General features: G+C 33.2%; 1 protein-coding gene, 1 long non-coding RNA gene and 2 other non-coding genes across 6 annotated transcripts in view; 1 reads left to right on the plus strand and 3 right to left on the minus strand.

The window, feature by feature from the left end:
* mat2b (methionine adenosyltransferase 2 non-catalytic beta subunit methionine) lies at positions 1 to 16,828 on the minus strand. 3 transcript variants are annotated; one of them, XM_087299641.1, is made up of 8 exons: positions 16,690 to 16,795; positions 15,948 to 16,136; positions 11,792 to 11,986; positions 11,565 to 11,679; positions 11,345 to 11,491; positions 8,180 to 8,373; positions 2,110 to 2,223; positions 1 to 414 (listed from the first exon to the last, which is right to left on the minus strand). In XM_087299641.1, exons 2-8 carry the CDS (start codon positions 16,008 to 16,010, stop codon positions 238 to 240), a joined length of 1,005 nt encoding a protein of 334 aa, XP_087155767.1. In that variant the 5' UTR covers positions 16,011 to 16,136; positions 16,690 to 16,795; the 3' UTR covers positions 1 to 237.
* The window catches only part of LOC100333843 (uncharacterized), a 15,508-nt gene continuing 10,101 nt past the window's right edge, over positions 14,740 to 20,146 (plus strand). Inside the window, exon 1 of the long non-coding RNA XR_015520456.1 lies at positions 14,740 to 14,797. This is a non-coding gene — a long non-coding RNA (uncharacterized LOC100333843). The remainder of the gene's footprint in view (positions 14,798 to 20,146) is intronic.
* On the minus strand, positions 17,204 to 17,276 carry trnav-aac (transfer RNA valine (anticodon AAC)). Its single transcript has one exon. It is a non-coding gene; the product is annotated as a tRNA-Val (tRNA).
* trnav-cac (transfer RNA valine (anticodon CAC)) lies at positions 18,048 to 18,120 on the minus strand. Its single transcript has one exon. It is a non-coding gene; the product is annotated as a tRNA-Val (tRNA).

Here is a 20,146-nt window from a genome sequence, read left to right on the forward strand (position 1 = left end):
TAGATTTACTGTCCCTTTATCAAATATTCTTGTAATTTACATAAAGTAATAAAATTTAGGAATCAAACACAACAGTTGAGCACAGACTCAGTAACTCGCAGTGCAATTCGTACACAAACACATAAAGGTGAAATACCTGCCGGCTGTAATAAATGTATGCTTTAACATCAAACAAAGGTGCTAGATTTGAGGGAGGGGGATGGTTCGGAGGCCCTGTTGTATTCTTCTGGGTTTGCTCTAATGAAAGACTGTCTGCCTCCAGCGTTTGTCATGCTGAAAAGGCCAGAGACTGTCCCGTATAGCATTCTTGAAAGGGGTAGACTCCACACTTAGGCCGAGGAGCTCCAGTCGAGAGCACTCTAACTGGGCATTTTGTGGCCTCTGAGCCCCTGCTCCAGCAGGCTGCTCCGTCATCTACAAACACACAACAGGTTAATGATCAAAACAGGAAACTACACTGCTGGAAAAAAAAAATATTATTTACAGAAGTTCTAATGCTTTTGTTATGGTTTTAATAGAAATTATGTTGATTTGATTTACTTATTTTCAGACAGGAGTATCATACATAAACATTCTTTAACAAAAAACACATTTCAACATGGTTGAAAATGGTGCAAGATGAAGCACAAGCTTATTATTTTCCCACCCCATTACCACACACATCATTTGTTTATTACTTCAACTTATTTCTTCTTTTACTTATCTCTTCTTTTTACATGAGACATATGAGCTTTGCATGAGACATATTTGATCTTTTTGGCATCTTTGCTATATTATATGTTTGATTTCATGTGTGCATTTACTTTTTATAACACAGACCCCAATAATAACATAGTACTGCAAACAGCCATTAATTGAAATGTCATCATACTTCTCTTATTTTATTATTTTTCATCACCTCTATTCATCATTATATTCCTTTAATAATATACATATATTTATACAACTATTTAAATTGATTAATGTCCTAACATTGTTTGAGAATCTGTTTCAGACTGTTCCATAATTTCACACCACATACAGACATACACAAACTTTTTAAAGTCGTCCTTGTTTTCAACCTCCTAAAATGTTCTTTTCTCAGATGATAACCCCCTTGTCTTTCTTCAAAACACTTCAGTATGCATTTTGGAAGTACTTTCTTTCTAGCATTAAACATAAATCGGCTGTTTTAAACTTAACCATATCACTGAACTTAAGTTTCTTCAATTTAAAAATAAAGAATTTGTATGCTCCAATTACCCCATATTTTCTATCAGTCTAATTAATTTTTTCTGCATAAGGATCATAAGGTTGGTTTCAATGAAAACTGTACTGGTCCTTTGGTGTCTTTTACTGGTACTTCTTTGCTTTCTATTGGTGGGATGTTAAAAGCAATAAACTCTAACAGAGTATGTCCCAAAACGGTACTGTTTTACCTGTATTTGTAATGGAAATCATCTGTGATGATTCTTTTGTTTTTGTTTGGTTTTAAACAGATTATACATTTTTTCCACAACTGCCGCAAGTCAAATAATGGATTGCAAATCCGGTTTAGGGAACTTTCATTCTAAATAACTGAAACAAATCACTTCACATAATAAGTTTGTGCTACAAAATAATCCATTTACATCAGAGATATCCAGACTTAATCCTGGAGGGTCGGTGTCCTGCAAAGTTTAGTTCCAACCCCAATCAGATACACCTGGGCTAACTTATCAAGCTCTTACTAGGCATTCTAGAAACATCCTTGCAGGTGTGTTGAAGCAAGTTGGAGCTAAAATCTGCAGGACACCAGCCCTCCAGGACTGAGTTTGGACACCACTGATTTGCATTGTCAAAACTGACTGACAGGTAGGCATGGGACGATAACCTTTTTTAAGGTATACCATGGTTTGGAAAAGTTAATTTTCTGCCATATCATTCCTATGGTATACAGTTAGATAGTCAGAATTATTATAGTATTAACAGATGCTACTCCCTTAATTCACATAAAGCATTATGAATGCTTGATGAATGATGGTGGATAAAAGATCTTTTTAACATGAACATTACATATACATAATAATAATCGTAGGACAGAAGATATGAGGATGATACCTTTTCATCCTCAGGATTCAGTTTACTCACTGGTATTAGATGGCTGCTGGGCAAGTTGAAAGCATCTGCTATTGCGCAGGTCATCTCATATTTGGTCATCTGCTCTTTGGCAGAGTAATGGAAGATTCCACGCAATGACTGGTCCTGAGGTCAACAGAGACATGACATTTTGAAATAAGTGGATTGCAGTAACTTATTAACAATGTCCGCAAAATTAAAATATTAAGAGAAAATGTCCACTATTATCCTTTTTTTCTCTCTCTTTGCATAGATGATACACACTGTACACTTCTTGCTGTCCTGACTCAAATTACATTTTAAAGTCATCTCAACTTACATCAATCAAACTGAATAAAAACTGACTAATCCTATTTAAATAAAGCTAAAGTAATATTTGTTGTCATTGTAGATGGCTATATGTTTTAATAAACAAAGTTAATATGAGGGGGCTACAATCTATATGGTGGCTCAGTGGTTAGCACCTCACAGCAGGAAGGTCGCTGGTTCGAGTCCCATCTGGATAAATTTTTATTTCTGTGAAGAGTTTGCATGTTCGTGTGCTTTTTCTCTAGGTGCTCAGGTTTCCCCCACAGTCAAATCATAGTAACAACAAAAATACACACAAAATTTATTCAGGAATTAAATACCAGGATGTTACATAAAGGTTCAGCATAAATTCAGCAACATTTTGTCTGATGCAGAAAAGCCTATTAATGCTTTCATGACCTCTCGAGTAGATTATTTTAATGCGTACTTGGTGGTTGCCCTTCTGGCCTAATTAACAAACTTCGTCTATAGTGCAAAATGCAGCTGTTTTCTAGAACAAAGAAATACAATCATATTACTCCAGTTCTTTCATCATTGCATTGGCTCCCTATTAAATATCGTATAAATGTAAAAAAAAATATTGACTACCTACAAAGCCCAGTTTAGCTCCCCAGTATTTGAGGGAGCTCCTGTATTATAGCCCCTCACTTCCACTACGCTCAATTAATTCTGGACAATTGATTATTCCCAGAACATCAAAATCAACTGTAGGCGGTAGATCTTTCTCATATCTGGCACCCAAACTCTGGAACAGCCTTCCTAGCACAGTTCGGGCAGCAGACACACTCTGTCAGTTTAAAACTAGATTAAAGACACACTTCTTTGCATTAGCATACACATAAAACACAAATGCTGTTGAAATCCTAATCCTCTAAAGAATTGTTAGTCTGCATTATTTAGGGCAACTGGAGCCGGGAACACTTCTCTAAAGACATTATAATTTTAACGGCATCTGCACTTATGTTAGTCTTTTTTTCTTTTTATTTCCGAGTTTTCCATAATCCTGGACCAGGCCGTATCCTGAGCAGCACCTCTGGTGATTATGGAGGAGTGGAGAGCATGAGACTGATCCATGTAAGACCCCAGTGACAGACGAGTCCTCGCATTGATCCTGAAGGGACAGCCTGTACACCAGCCTGTGACCTCTCCCACCTGCAGCTTCTCCATTATGGACATCCAGCGGTCTTCAGCCTCCGGCACCTAGACTGCAGCTCTGCACAAGAGGTTTGGCCATAGGAGTAATGGTCGTGCCCAACTGAGTCTGGTTTCTCTCAAGGTTTTTAATTCTTCACTTTCGTGAATTGGTGAAGTTTTTTCCTCGTCGCTGTCGCCACTGGCTTGCATGGTTCGAGACTTGTAGAGCTGCACATCGATGGATTTGCTCTTCAGTGTTTGAACTTTCAAAAGTGAAAATTAAACCACAATGAACTGAGCTAAACTGAACTGCAACACTGAAAACTGAACTACATTTACTATATTCTTTTATGTGTCACTGCTTTGACACAATCTACATTGTAAAAGCGCTATAGAAATAAAGATGAATTAAATTTAATTTGAAAGACATTTTATTTTGTCCTCCATCAATAATGCAACTCATAAAGTAATACATTTAAAAAAAAAAAAAAACAGCTTTCCTGTAGATCTTCTGCCTGACCAACTTGAATACAAGCTAAATCTGTGTACTGATATATTACACAAGGAATTAAATTTAAACATGACTGCTCCTTAAGAGACATCTTCTGTGGCTTTTTCTTTTTGCCCTAAAGCGAAACACCAGATTTCACAAAGCAATGGTAAACATAACATCTCTGATGTCCCTTTAGAAAGCTTAGTTCTAAACAAAACACTCTGAGTGAATGTAAAAATATTTCCTCAAAGACTCTTAACATGAGAAGAGTGATAAGAGTCATTGTTTCCATGTTATTCTAAGATTTTCCTAAACAGACATGACTTCAAACCACACAATGAACTTCAGACGATTCTGTTTTGTCTTTTTTTCTGCCACACCTTGACTGGAATGACATCAAGTGAACTTACAATGATAATCTTAAATATTCAGTACATGCTTTAATTGTTTGACATATAGGTTTGCGTGATCTTCCTCTAATCCTACCAACAATGGCAATGGATAATTTCGCACAGATCTTAAAATAAGTTGAGGTGAAAGTTAAGTGCTGAACTGTGATGGGAACAAACCAGACCAAAGATAGTATCAATATAGGACATATGCTTTCTGATATTCAATAATTCAGTATATTGTGATAATTAACATGCACAATATTGATATCATTCACTCATTCATTTTCTTTTTAGCTCAGTCCCTTTATTAATCCGGGGTCGCCACAGCGGAATGAACCGCCAACCTATCCAGCACGTTTTTTACGCAGCGGATTCCCTTCCAGCCGCAACCCATTTCTGGGAAACAATATCGATATCATGGGCACTAAATAATAATAAATAATTTAATGATTATTGTGAATAATTATTTTTGTAATTTCAACTTTTGAAGTTTCATAATATTATTAAATTGAAGTATTGACAGTGGCTTTTCATCACATAACAAATTCTTAAAGACTTAAAGGTTCCATGAAGTGCTTTAAAATGTGCATTTTTATTCGATGTTTGACATAATCTGAACCGAAACATAAAGAGAGGGTGGGACATAGTGTAGCTCCTCCGCTTTAGAAAAAACAGCCAATAGCGTTTCGTTTTATCATTGCTCTGCCAGTGAGAGTGGTTAAGCTCAAGTCCATAAAATGAAAAGCAAATGCGAAGCTTGTTAAAGGGGGCGGGGCATGTCGGACACTAGAGAGCATTTGATTGGTTATGATTTGATGTGGTGACGTGAATAAAACCATTGCTCCATTTAGGCAGAAGTGATAAACTACAAGCTTTACATGTTTATTTCAGCTTTTTATTTTTTATCTTATAAAAGCGAATTGTCACTGTTTTGGAGCACACCAGCTTATAGATATGCTGAAAACAAATAATAATGATACTAACATCTAAGGATCTTTAGTATCATTTTATGGGACTTTTAATAGGCAATTTATTTTCAAACCTTAAAATCGTCATGTTCATCTTGCTAAAACAATGAAAATTCTATGACTGTTTATATGCCATTTGATCATTAACTATGTACAGTAAGGTTAAGTAACTGATTTAAGTAAACGTTATGACATCTACAAAGGCATTAATCTTAAAAATATTAATTCTATAGTTTATGCTTAATAAGGCACTAAGATCAAAAGTAATATTAATAGTTTCAAATATAGTTGGTAACTTCTGAACTTAACTTCAGGGTATAACTATTACATGGCTGTTTCTCATTGTTGATTTAAATGCATTAACTAACATATATTGTGTAATTTACTTGCAGATGTTTTCCCACTTCAACACCTGCATACCATGTACTTCTGAACACTGAATTAGAATGGCAGAACTAATGCTACATTAAATGGTATCACCTTGTGATACCAGTGTAATTATAAAGTAAATCATCAGGAACTGTTTACTCAATATAAAGTGTGAAATGGTCACAAATTACTGTGTAATATATAAAACCTAAGCCTTTGTGCAACTGTTTAACAACAGCAAACTTCTTTCAAAAAGTATAAGTGTATATAGAAATATACAAATACCTTATAAGTTAAGATAAACTGCAGAATCATCTCAAATATTGACATTAAAGGGGTAGTTTACCAAAGATTGTGTTATTAACGTCCTGTTACACAATTAAACTTACACATACTATTCAGTGGGTTGTTACATGTGTGTAGTTACACCAGTATTACACAATTAAACACTATGTACCAGTGTGTACATACACTGGAGTACTACGTACTACTAACACATTTAGTTACCGTGTAAGTTCACAGGTATAAGCAACAATATAAAGTGGGAATAAGAGACTTTACTGTAAAACCGATATCTAATGTACTTGTTAATTTTTTTTTTCTGTTTAATTGGTTTAAAGTATTTAGTCACTTTCAATATGTGTACAAAAAGTATTTTGGGGTTATTATGCCAGTTAAATGAATCTTTTTTGCAGCTTTAGGTCAATATTGGGATGATACCGTATACCATGATTAAAGCTTCAGCTTGTCATAATGATGTATTAGTTTTCATTTATTACATATGATTTGTTAAACTATTATAAATAGTCTTATCAGTGCAGAAAGTGCATTCAGTCATGATTAAAAACAATAAACACTGCTCAATTACAATTAGAACAACTTCTTAACGATATATCTTCTTTACAGTAATTGAAAATAACTCTAGAAATAATAGATCTAGCTTAACATACACTCACCGGTCACTTTATTAGGTACATCTGCCCAACTGCTCGTTAACACAAATTTCTAATCAGCCAATCATATGGCAGCAACGCAATGCATTTAGGCATGTAGGCATGGTCAAAATGATCTGCTGCAAATCAAATCGAGCAGCAGAAAAGGGAAGAAAGAGGATTTAAGTGACTTTAAACGTGGCATGGTTGTTAGTGCCAGCAGGTTGTTCTGAGTATTTCAGAAACTGCTGATCTACGGGGATTTTCATAGACAACCATCTCTAGGGTTTACATTCACATACATTTACACTCGATTTCTGCTGCGGCATTCAGATGGTAGGGTCAGAATTTGCCATCAACAACATGAAAGCATGGATCCATCCTGCCTTTTATCAACAGATTGGACTGCTGCTGGTGGTGGTGTAATGGTGTGGGCGATATTTTCTTGGCACACTTTGGGCCCATTAGTACCAATTGAGCATCGCGTCAACGCCACAGCCTACCCAAGTATTGTTGGTGACCATGTCCATCCTTATATGACCACGGTGTACCCATCTTCTGATGGCTACTTCCAGCACGATAACATGCCATGTCATAATGCGCGAGTCATCTCAGACTGGTTTCTTGAACATGACAATGAGTTCACTGTAGTCAAATGGCCTCCACAGTCACCAAATCTCAATCCAATAGAGCACCTTTGGGATGTGGTGAAACAAGAAGTCCGCATCAAGAATGTGCAGCCAACAAATCTGCAGCAACAGCATGATGCTATCTTGTCAATATGGTCCAAAATCTCTCAGGAATATTTCCAGTACCTTTTTGAATCTATGCCATGAAGGATTAATGCAGTTCTGAAGACAAAAGGAGATTCAACCCAGTACTAGTAAAGTGTACCTAATAAAGTGGCCGGTGAGTGTATATTCTATTTGCCATGCAAAAGTAGGAATCACTATCAATACGAGTAAATAATGATTAGATGCTATTTATTTTGGCAGATACAGCCATTTGCGTTTCAGTACTGTTGTACATTAACAGGATACAATTATAAGAGTCAAAATGATTAGAATTCTTAAAATTCGACTTTTATCTTTATCAAACTTTCATTGGACAGTTTTACTTTTAGAACATTTACTTTATGGAAAATTAATCAACAATTTCCTCAGAAAAGATTTCTAAAGGTGCCGTTTACCAAATATCAGTAACAGACAAGTAGGTGTTATTGGCTGTTTGAATGCAAATAACCACATGTGTTTTCAAGCTACAACAGCCATCACGTGGTCAAATGCCCTTTCAAACACCTCTGGATGTGGTCAAAGTGTTAAAGCTCAAAACATTTCACCCCATTTACTCATATACTTATCAATTGTTATTGGATTGACAAAAACACATCTTAATACTGGGTGTAAACAACAGATCCACCGCTTGACCAAAACTGAGCACGACACCAGTGTTTGCTATAGAATATTCACTCTATAAGGCACTCACCTGAAGGGCTCTCTCAGCCATGTTCCGACAGACACGAGCCACATCATTGGTGTATGTGGGAAAGCGTTGCTGACAGTGGTCTATGGTGCAACTCTCGGCTCCCTCCTGAACACGTTCAAACAGCACGGTCACTGCGCTTTCCTCAACCTTCTCCACCTCTCCAAACAGAATGGGCACTCGCAGTACAGCTGCACCTGCACAAAAGCACAAACACACATTTCATGCTCTCCCAATATTATAGTGCAGGGTAATAATAAGGAGTAATAGTAAAGCAAATAATAAAAAGTGAAGGAGTTCTATGCATTTAATTTAAAGGGCACCTACTTTACCCCATTTTCAAGATTTAATATACAAGTCTTTTGCTTATCCAGAATTTGTCTGTAAAGTTTCAACTCAGATTATTTATTATACCTTTTTAAATCTGGGTAATTTGAGCTGTTAAGACTTTGTAGTTGTTTTTGTTGCATGTGCCTTTATGCAACTGAGCTAGTTCTCCCCGCCTACCATTCATATGTGCGTAAGAGCTGTTGTTGTTATGTAGATAAACAACACAGTGATAGACAAGACTGAAGCTGATCTCCCTTACTACAATTTTTTCAACTGTTATTTGTTATATTTGTTGTGAAGTTAATTTAAGCCTTTCTGCAACGATGACTCACTCACAGTGTCATTATAAAGTTAAATATACACAAATACACATATTTAACTTTGCACTGTATTTGCATAGTAAATGTGACAGGATACACATTACTATCTACTGCTGTATGGACTTTCGCTCTGTTAATATACAAAATAAATCTGATTTAACATCCAAGAACCAGGATTGAATTCTCTTCTTTTAAAATTGTACTGACACTATGCGGCTGTGGTGATGAATGAGGACCAGTGCTAGGTGGATTACCAGTGATCCAAATTTGAAATTTGTAGTACTATAATCTTTATTTAAATTTTGGATCATGTAATCTGACTACATTTTTTAATTATTTTTAAGTAGCATGTTTAAAATGTTCATCACATAATTTTAATTATTTTATACCATAATGATCTAAATATACAATGTGAAAAATAAAATACATTTTATTATTTCTTATCAATAACAAAGAGTGTATAAAACAAGACATTACATACAAGTTTCCCCAAGATAGGGATTGTGAGTTTGGAAATTATTTATTAAATCGTGACAGATACTAAAATAACGGTGATAAAAATAACTGCTTGATCATTTAAAAGCTTTTATATCTGTTTTTCTGAATGTAATGTGACCATCTGTGCACCGTGTTGCTAAATTAATTTAAATAAATAATGTATTTAGCTTGTATATTTTTGTGCAAATAACTAAACTATTCTGGGATTAAGTGAATATTTTAGGTTATTGGGCCCTATCATACACCCTGTGCAATGCGGCGCATGACGCGATGCAATTGTTATTTGCTAGTTTCAGCTTGGCGCAAGAGTCGTTTTGAAGCATGCGGTTTAAATAGCAAATGCATTTGCGCTCATAGGCGTTCTGGTCTAAAAAAGGAGGTGAGTTTTGGCGCATTGCCAGCACGTTGCTATTTTGAGGGACTAAAATAGTCTTTTCAATAGACCAGCAGAGGGGAGGTCTAAAGTCCAGCGCAGAGCGTGTTAGAGTGCGCCTCACTAAAACATTGCTTAATACACACAGGGTGTACAGCAATATCTTTACAAATGAAAAAGAATTAAAGGATTAAAATATTACAAAAAATATTATTTTCTAGCCTACATAAATATAAAAACCACTTCTTTTTATGCCTTCTTCATCTCGGGGGTGCTTTTTCAGTTTATTCATGACAATTTGCTTTTGTATAGTACTATTGTTATAAAGCTTTATTATTTGTTACTTGCATATTTATATTTGTTTTTTATTAAAAACAAGCTTAGATTTGCTCATCTGTCAGGTTTTAGACCATATAGGGCACAACATGTGTATTTGGAAATAACTATAATAAGCATAACTATAATAATTATTATTGTTCATTTATTCATTTGCTGGAAATTAGAACTGAAATTAGAAATGGTTTTGAAACAAATCTTTGCGCTTACAAACAAAATTAATTATGTATAGGCTAATGGATGTCTGTGCGTACAACACGTTTTCCTATTCACGAGATTGAAAGTGAAAGTAAAGAATGAGGAGGCTCATCTCTCATTCTCGCACTGTAGATGGTCTGTTTAACGGTTTTCTCTCTAGTGAAATGTTCAGTTTTTCCACTTACAAAGTCCGCCATGTAAGCAAATGTGCTATGGCGTGGCGCAACTGACTCTAAAAGGGAATGGGAGATGAGACTCAGATTGGTTTATTCTCAAAACACATCTATAACTCATCAACAGAATAAACTCAACCCTGTAAGTCCATGCGCCGTGGCGCAAAGCAGATTTTTTCGTCCTTAAAATAGCAAAAGTGGATTCTGACATGCCCTGAATGCTTTTGCACCCTGCGCTTTGGACTTTGTGCATGGATCGTCAAAATAGAGCCTATAGTGTTTAACTGGAAAAAAAAAAAGTTTGTATTAAATGAACAAACATACAAATAACACTAATGTTTGACATATATAAAGACTGAATGTAGCAAGATTTATGATAACATACCCAACAAATTAACTGTAAATTATACAATCACGCAATTAATAAAACAGTAAATGCAATTTGATAATGTGCATACTAAGTAACATAACCTAATTAGTTGTACTTAATACTTGGAATCCAAATTTTTATCTGGGCAGACTTTTTAAATGTGAATCCTTCCAAAACTGTACAATTTATCAAAAGAAAACCTTAAAAAACTGTTTAGGTTTTTATCCTATATATTATCGTTATTATTATTATTTATGTATTTTACCTTGTGTATTATTTACTGCTGTTGGTGACTTTTAATTGTTAGAATATTTTTTTTTATAACTATAGAAAAGTGTTATTGATAAATTGTGGTAAACTTGATCTTTTTTTATGCCATGACATAGCCAAAGAAGCTGAAATGGCGATAAACTCAAAATTCTCTCTCTCTATTTGTAATCTGATTACTTAATCCAGATTTCAACTGTAATCCAGATTACAAAGTAATTAGTTACAACCTAGCAGCCAGCACTGATTGAATGACTTGGATGAAGATTAACAGTTCACATCTGATAGTAAAACTGAACACACCTGGGCAGTGTCTGAGAATCTCCCTCTCCCCCTCTAGCTTGGACTTTCCATACAAATTCAAAGGATTGGGAGCATCATTTTCTCCATAGGGAGGATTACGTCCATCAAAAACATAATCTGTGCTGATGTAGATGAGGAAACTGCCACCTGTGGAAACATATTTTAATAAGCGCTATTCCATGTTTAACCATATCTATCATAGATTTGTCATTTGACTAACCAGCTTCTTTTGCCAGTGTAGCACATGCGTGAACGTTCAAGTTCATGGCTGCTTCAGTGTGACGCTCCACCACGTCTGGCCTCCTCTCAGCGGCGCAGTGCACAATGACATGAGGCTGACATTCACAACATATATTTTACACATTAAACACTGTATGATTGGTGGTAGGAGAGCAATATCAGATGATCTCACTGGTTAGGGAAATAATATGATGGATATTAAGGTACCTGAAAGCTCTGAATGACCCCTCGCACTGCATCTTCGTCCAGTAGATTACACTTCAGGAAAAAAGGCCTGGCTCGGTTGTAGCCACATCCCAAAGCATCCCAGTCATTATTCTTAAACTCTTTGTAGACAGCACGGCCCAGTAATCCTGTTGCACCAGTCACAAGCACACGCCGGTATGGTGTGTAGACCTCATCCTAAAAGCAAAACAGTGGTAATTTACCCTAATAGAATGTTAATACACTACATACAAATATTTTACACAATTCAGTTTAGATGATGAGACAAGGAAGATTACAAAACTATTCAACAGCTTACTTTATACATAGGATTAAAATGGTAAATGTTTTTTTTTTAAATATGATTTATAGACAAATTTATAATACAACACATAGACAATTTGGTTTTAAAATTGATATTGAGTTAGAATGCTGTTTTTGTGAAAGCTTTAATAAAACTATTTCACATTTAACTTGGTCTTGCCAATATAATCAACTTTTTTTAATTAATGTTGAAGCTTTTATTGCTCATAATATTTTTAAATCATTTTCCTTGTCTTATAAACATGTGATTTTGGATTATTATGTTAAGGATCACTCTTTAAACAATGTTGGTTTTATAAACATTTTATTTTATTTATTTATTTCACATACATAAATCCAAGTTTGCCAAAAGCAAACCTCTCTTCATGATGCTAGAAAAAAAGAGGTTCAAATGTCTATAAAATAAAAGTCTGTATATGTATATATGAAATGTGTCTATAAATATATATATAAAAGTCTAAATCTAAAAATCTAAAAATAGAAAAGCAATTAAAAAAGTTATATGCTCCACCATCTTTGTATAAAAAAATATCTGTATATATGCATTTCCTGTAGTGAAAGTACATTTAATAACTTTTATTAATAACTACAGTAAAATTGGAAAATGTGTGTAATATATCGACATGTAATTTGATAATTATGTACCCTGTCCTCTGTTTTTTTATTTTATTTCTTTTATTTTTTATTTAATCCTTCTTGTTAAGGAATGTGAAGTGATTTGTTGTATAATAAAACTGTATGCTGGTTCTTAAGATAGAATAAGATAGGATAAGAAGGTATTGATGTAAAAAGTTCAGTAAAATATCTTGGCATTGTAATAAGTAAAAGTACCTCTGATAGAATTACCAATAACTTTTCTAAATGAATTCAAATGTCCATTTTCAACTGCTGGCTACAAAGAAATGTAACTATTTATGGTCGTGTGTTATTGACGAAAGCCGAGGGTATTTCATTGTTTACCCTGCTCTCTCTTTCATGACTAGAAAGCATGTTCATCTATTGATTCTATGTTATTTAAATTCTAGTGGAAAAACAAGACTGAATATGTTAAAAGAAAGACATTGGTAAGAAATATTTTAGAGGGAGGGGTAAATGCTTTAGACTTTCCTACTTTTGATGAGGTTTTTAAAATTGGGTGAATTAAACGTTGCCTGAATGCTGACCCTAATTTGTTATGGTTTTACATTCCTAAATTTATATTTGATAATTGTGGAGGTCTAAATTTTTTATTAGCCTGTGATTTTAGCTTTAATAAACTCCCTATAAAACTTGCCAATTTTCACAAACAAGCTTTGGAAGCAAGTAAGCTTCTGCCACAATTTTCCCCCTCACAAATCTATAATATGGAATAATTGGAATGTACTGCAGAGTAAAAATTCAATTTTTATCAAATTATGGGTGGACAGAGGAATAGTTTTTATTTATTAAAAACCCAAGGTAACGTTTGCTCTTTGAGTTTCTTCATTTTATGGAATGGATATTTCGCCCAGAGTATATTGGGTTATAAAATCTATTTCTCCAAAACTATTACATCTGACTAGAACCTGTGCTTATACAGACTTAAAATGTGAAATGCCCAAATTAGATATTGGAGGGGTGGAAATTGCTGATATTTAATGTAATAATTGGTACGTTAGAAGAAATTATGCTAATAAGTCTAGCTTGTACCCAAAAGCTTGATAAGTGGAAATTAAATAACCCGGTTCTGTCCACCATTAAAATTTGGCCTGGTATTAATAAGTTTTTAGTGGCTAATAAGATAAAAGAACTTTATTTAAAAATCCTTCATAATCACTATCCCTGTAATTCTTTACTGGCTAAATTTAATATAAACAATTCTTGGCGATGCACATTCTGTAATTCTAATCTGAAAACAAGAGCGCATTTATTTTTAGAATGCAATATTGTAGAAAGAATTGATCTTGGCTTGTCCGATCAGCTTACAAAAAACTTTTTAACTTTAAGAAAATTAATTTATTGTTTTGGGAGTCAGATTGTAAGGAAATGAACAAAATGTTAAAAATTTTAACGCTTTTTTGCTGCCTTTTCCATCTTCACAAATGTTAAGTTATTCAGTGTTTGTCTAATTTTAGAACATTTTGCATTGACTTGAAACTTTATTATGAATTTGTCTGCCTATCGCAAAAGCTGCTAAAACAATTCAACTGCTGAAAAAATAATATTATTATAATCATTACCTTTAAGTTATCAGATCCCTTTTGGTACGCCTATGTAACATTCCAAATAATCGAAGTATAGTTTGAGATATTTATGTTTTATTTATTTTGATATACATTTATATTTTGCTTTCTTTAATTATCTGTTTTTCTTTCATGTACTTTTTTTTCCTTATCCCTTGTATCATTTGTGTTACTAGATGTACAATTAATATGTAGAATTTGTATTCAGGTTACACAATATTAGCACAAATCAATGTTTTATGTATTCCCTGTTAATTATCTTATTTAAAAACTCTAGCTGTGCATAGAGCCCGTTACATGTAGAAAAAAAAACACATAGAAGATCTCAGGTCAAATTTGATTGACAAGACTGAGAACCAATGAAAGCCGCTTGTGAAAGAATCTGAACACGCCTTTACAACATCATTGGTCGATTACATTAATTGGTGTCTAATGGCGATGGAAACACAATGGCTGTAGGCAGGCATCAAGACAAGCAAAAAAGGTAAAATATTACACAGTTTTTTTTATACATTTATCAAACTAGCTGTCGTAGTGGTGATTGACTATGTTTCTGAAGTTGAAGTTAAGTGGAGCGCGTGAAAAACGGTAAATACAACTTACCTCAGACGTTGGAACTTCGCTTGCTTTATTGAGGTAAATTGCACATATGCTGATATTGGAAAGAGTTAATCTTGTTAAATTAATTTGTTTTGTTTGTTATTTCTTTTAGAAAGTCAACTGAGTACACTATTTAGACCTTTTTATATGACTTTTTCGGTATGGGTTAATATTTGCAATTTTGTGTTGTTGTAAATGGCTGCTTACACATATTTCTATACGTTAAGCTCAAAGTACACAATTGTGAAATTGTTTTTTAACCAATTGGTTTTTATAACCATTTAAAATAAAATATAAATGTTATTTAATAGAAAATCGCTTAAAACCTGCAGCCTCAGTCTACAAAAAACAACAACTTGCTTCTGTGTGCAGGCTACGGCGCAAAAGATTAAGCGCCACCCTCAGGACATTTAGTGGAACTACAGCTGGGTGGATTTTAAACTTATCTCATTATAGATGTTCACAGTCCCTCTTTGCATTTGTATAACATTATTACCAAAGATAACTTGCTCTAGTTAGAGATGCGTCTTAAATTACATTAGCTCGACTTTATTTTCCACAAATTTCCATTTGTTTTAATCTCCTCTCAAGCAAACAGTAGAGAACACTGACTTGCATAATTGTAGACGCTTACAATCTTGTTAATATGATTAACCTACAGCGGGTTAAAATGTAATGCCACTGAGCATACAGCAGTATGTCACTGTTGTTTTAATAGGCCAATGTTAAACATCATGCTAACTAATTGTTTCGTTCATTTTGCTGTATTGAGATCAAATTGTTCGTATTTATCTAGTTTGAAGACTTGGCAGACTTGAGACAGGTTTGCGTTTATCTGCGCTTCTGTCACAATCAACATTTAAAATAAAAGTATGTCATAGGCATAGCATAGCATTTGTAAATATTTTTTGCATTACAAAACATTAAACAAGCCAAGCCTGCTTGGAACATGAGACATTCATTTGAAATAAACTAAGTTGTTTTGGCTTGCAAACCATGGAAGGCACTTCCTTAAAATGGACCAAGAGTCTTACCTGGACAAGCTCAACGTGGCCGGGTTCAAAATGTATGCTGAGCTCTTTATCTCTGATACTCATTTCAGTGTGCCTACAGCTATCATATCCTGGAGCAAAGACCTCTATTTCAAATGCGCCACTCAGTCCTTAAAGCCTCTTGGAACGGCTAGCCTCCTGCTGTCAAATTAGGCCTGCGTCCGATATGATCTGTAAACCATACGCGCTTTAACACTGACATTTGTTTATGTTATGTAGAGCAGAGAATCTCTATCCCATCCGTTCAGTGTAAACAGCAGCACTTAACCCAAACAAAGACAAACCTTCTGGCGCATCATCGCTGCGCACTTTTACGCAGTTCATGCGGCTGAGTTCCGATTTAGTTCGCGTCAGCTGTTTTATCTGATCCAGTACACAGGACTATCATCAATGTCATATATTATTATTATATATTGAAATACTTAAGCACTTACCATGTTTTAAAATATGCCTTAATCAAATGTAGAATGACAAAGAGTTCCTCAAAACATGCGTTATCAGAATCTAAATATAGCAGAAAGATATTACAGCCACAAAATTAAACTAAACTAACTAAACGAATACAGATTACTGTTAAATACAAGTCTTTCGAGGAAACATTTATGTAGGAATTGGATATGACTTTATTAGCGTTGTACAAAGATGCAGATTAATCTCTACAGATCAAATACTAAAGCTAAAATTAACATCACGCACACGTCGTTTAAAATCATTTGATAATTACCTGATCACCCCCGTAGTTAAAACCAGGCATATTTTGGATAAAATGCGTGTCAAGTGTGAAGCCTTCAGCATGTATTTGAAAACGAGGGTTGAAGTTCTTGTTCTGCAACAGCCAGAGTTGATTTCAGTATAAAAGTCCCAGCCCAACACGGATAAAAGTCCTAGTTAAGAATGTGTTTTTGTTTTGAATACTGTACGTTGTTCTTAAGGAGAATACAACCGTTACACAATTATTACAAAACTAGACATTCGAGTAATTTGTTTATATATATATATATATATATATATATATATATATATATATATATATATATATATATATATATATATATATATATATATATACTTTATAATGTCATAACACTGTGTTGATTGTTTTTGTTATAGATAGGTAAGAAGATATGTGGTACATGCCTAGGTTTTGTTAACATGTTCACCAATTTTTAGGCAGCATATTTAATTGAACAAATTATTTATAAAATGTTAGGTCAACAAGTAACTTAATAAGAATAAGTTGTTTCCGCCCGGTTTCGAACCGGGGACCTTTCGCGTGTTAGGCGAACGTGATAACCACTACACTACGGAAACGCTGCGAAAGTACTTCTTGATAAACTGTGTTCTAAACGTAACCACACACACACATACAAGCTCCTTAACCCAGGGTTCCCACGGCTCATGTTATTTCTGCGATATCATGGAACTTTAAAAAGGTCAGGGTATTGTCATGGAATATCAGGGGTTTTAGTTTAGCACAGTATATTTTAGTTCCCATTATTCAATATTTAGAATATTGTTTTACGTCTATTACTGTGGTCAGGCTATTTTTCAGCTCCATTTTATTCCTTTCATGCTTATCAACTTGTAGTGACTTTAATCAGATGGGGTGTTAAAACTCCACGTTAAAAGGTAGATGACAGAAAAGATAAATGTCGTGTTTCAAAAAATACTATATATAGAGGGAGATTTTTTTCAAAAGCATAAGTAAATAACCATTAAGTTATATGTATTATCATATTAAACATTTAATTATTGCTTTTATTTTAACACTATTTATTATATTATTAATGTATAAGAACAACAGCAGCTTGTTTTATGTTGATTAGATAGCTTTTGTAAACTAAAATATGTATCATTTTTATCACATGTATTTTTTCTATTTTGTAATCATTGTAGTCTCTTCATCTAAATTGTTGTAGAAATGGGCTCTTGGTGAAAATCAAGGAAAAGTCCGAGAATTTGATAATTGGGAACCCTGCTAAAATGCAGCCCCGTAGCTGCAATCCTGAAACTGTATAGCCTCTGGTATTCTATTACACACTTGAGGTTACAACAGATTTCCAATAGTGCAAAACTAAAGGTTGTTTCCGCCCGGTTTCGAACCGGGGACCTTTCGCGTGTGAGGCGAACGTGATAACCACTACACTACGGAAACTGGTGGTCAGGGTTGTTGAGTAATGGTACTATGTCGTAATAACCACTACACTACGGAAACTGGTGTTCAGGGCTGTTGAGTAATGGTACTATGTCCTTTAGTTACAGAGACCTGAAACAATTTATTCACAATTAGTGCAGGTGGTATTTAAATGCTTTTTTGCAAGGTAATACATTTTTATAATTTTTCATTATGCAATGTATGGTTGTATGCTTAAGTTTTCCTGATTTAAATCTGCGAATAGTTTATAAAATCCTGGTAAGCTTTACTTTCCTTAACTTTTCCCATTCATTCTCTATGGTAGTGCTTAACACTACCGATGCAATATACTTTTGGCCACACGTAGATTTTTGGCGCTGTTTCGTCATTTCCGTGCCGGGGAATTTAAAAAGCCCAGTGTTGACAATAGGAAAGGTATGTTTACTGAATTGTCAGGTAAAAAAAAAAGTTTTGTGTTGTATAACAAATAATTACTGTCTAAACCATCTTAACACAAACTTTGCATATGGTGTTTGCTGTTTAAACTAATGTGATCAAACAGAAAAGGTAAATATATAAGTATAAATATGGTATAATATATAAATAATATTGCATTATGAAAACATAGATTATTATTAAACAACAATAGAATGTGAAATGAGATATTGAGAAATATTAAATGTTGAAATAAAATGGAAATTGAACTGCATAATAATACCTGTTTTGTTTTCAGAGGATTTTGCTAAATAAATGTACATTTATTTATTGATACATTTAGATTAATTCATTTATTGATGATTTCATTGATACATTCATTATTTAATTATTATCTATTACAATCTTTGTTTAAAAAAGTTGCATTAATTGTTTATTTAAAAACTACAGCTGTTATTTTATAAGTATTTTTGTTAGTAAAGTTTAATGTTTCAATTTTATTTTCGTATTGCGTTCTTAACATGTTTATAATAGAATAAATACTAAATAAAATATATACTGTGTGTTAACAGTGCAGTAGGATGTAGTACATGTAATTAATAATCTATAGCACGCACGCACGCACGCACACACACACACACACACACACACACACACACACACACACACACACACACACACACACACTTATAAATTACTAAAAATAAAAGATGGCAAAAAAGTGTTCTGTTTAGTACTAGTAGTATTAAAATTATTATAAAAACAGATTATTAATAGAATACAAAATTTAATATTGTAAAATCTTATTCATGTTGAAATTTTATTGAAATTAAATTACATATTGATTTATTTTATTTATTAAATTATTTATTTGTATTAATTTATTTATTAAATTTAGATAAATTTATTTATTGATATAAGAAAAAATAATAATTACATTATTTTAGATTACCAGTTACATTATTTGTTTTCTTAAAAAAATGAAATCATTTGAATTTCAATTTACATATATTTTTTAAATAATGCAACACATCATAAACAATAATTGCTTTTTGTTTATGGCAAAGCAAGATAAAAGGGAAAGTGTTCTTCCCTGGCAAGATTAAAGTGTGCTTCAAAGGATCAACGAGATTTCTAAGATAAGATTTATTTTCTATGTATTGTATACACTGATCAGTGATTATATATATATATATATATATATATATATATATATATATATATATATATATATATATATATATATATATATATATATATATATATATAAACAACCAGTATAACACACACACACACAAAATTTCAGCTCAATTTTTATATTTATATTTTCTTTGTTTCTTTATTTTTATTTCCTGATATTAAAATTGTATGTAATATTTTTCTGCCATATTTTAATTTGGCTGTACATTTATTTTTTTTTTGGACTGTGATTTTTCAGTTTTTTGTTAAAGAAAATGTTAATTTAAAAGAGAGATCTGTGAAGGGTATACTGAGCAATATATATATATATATATATATATATATATATATATATATATATATATATATATATATATATATATATATATATATATATATATATATATATATATATATATATGTATAGCCCATT

The sequence above is a fragment of the Danio rerio genome, chromosome 21, assembly GCF_052040795.2.
Source record: "Danio rerio strain M-AB ecotype USA chromosome 21, GRCz13ab, whole genome shotgun sequence".
Taxonomy (NCBI): Eukaryota; Metazoa; Chordata; class Actinopteri; order Cypriniformes; family Danionidae; genus Danio; species Danio rerio.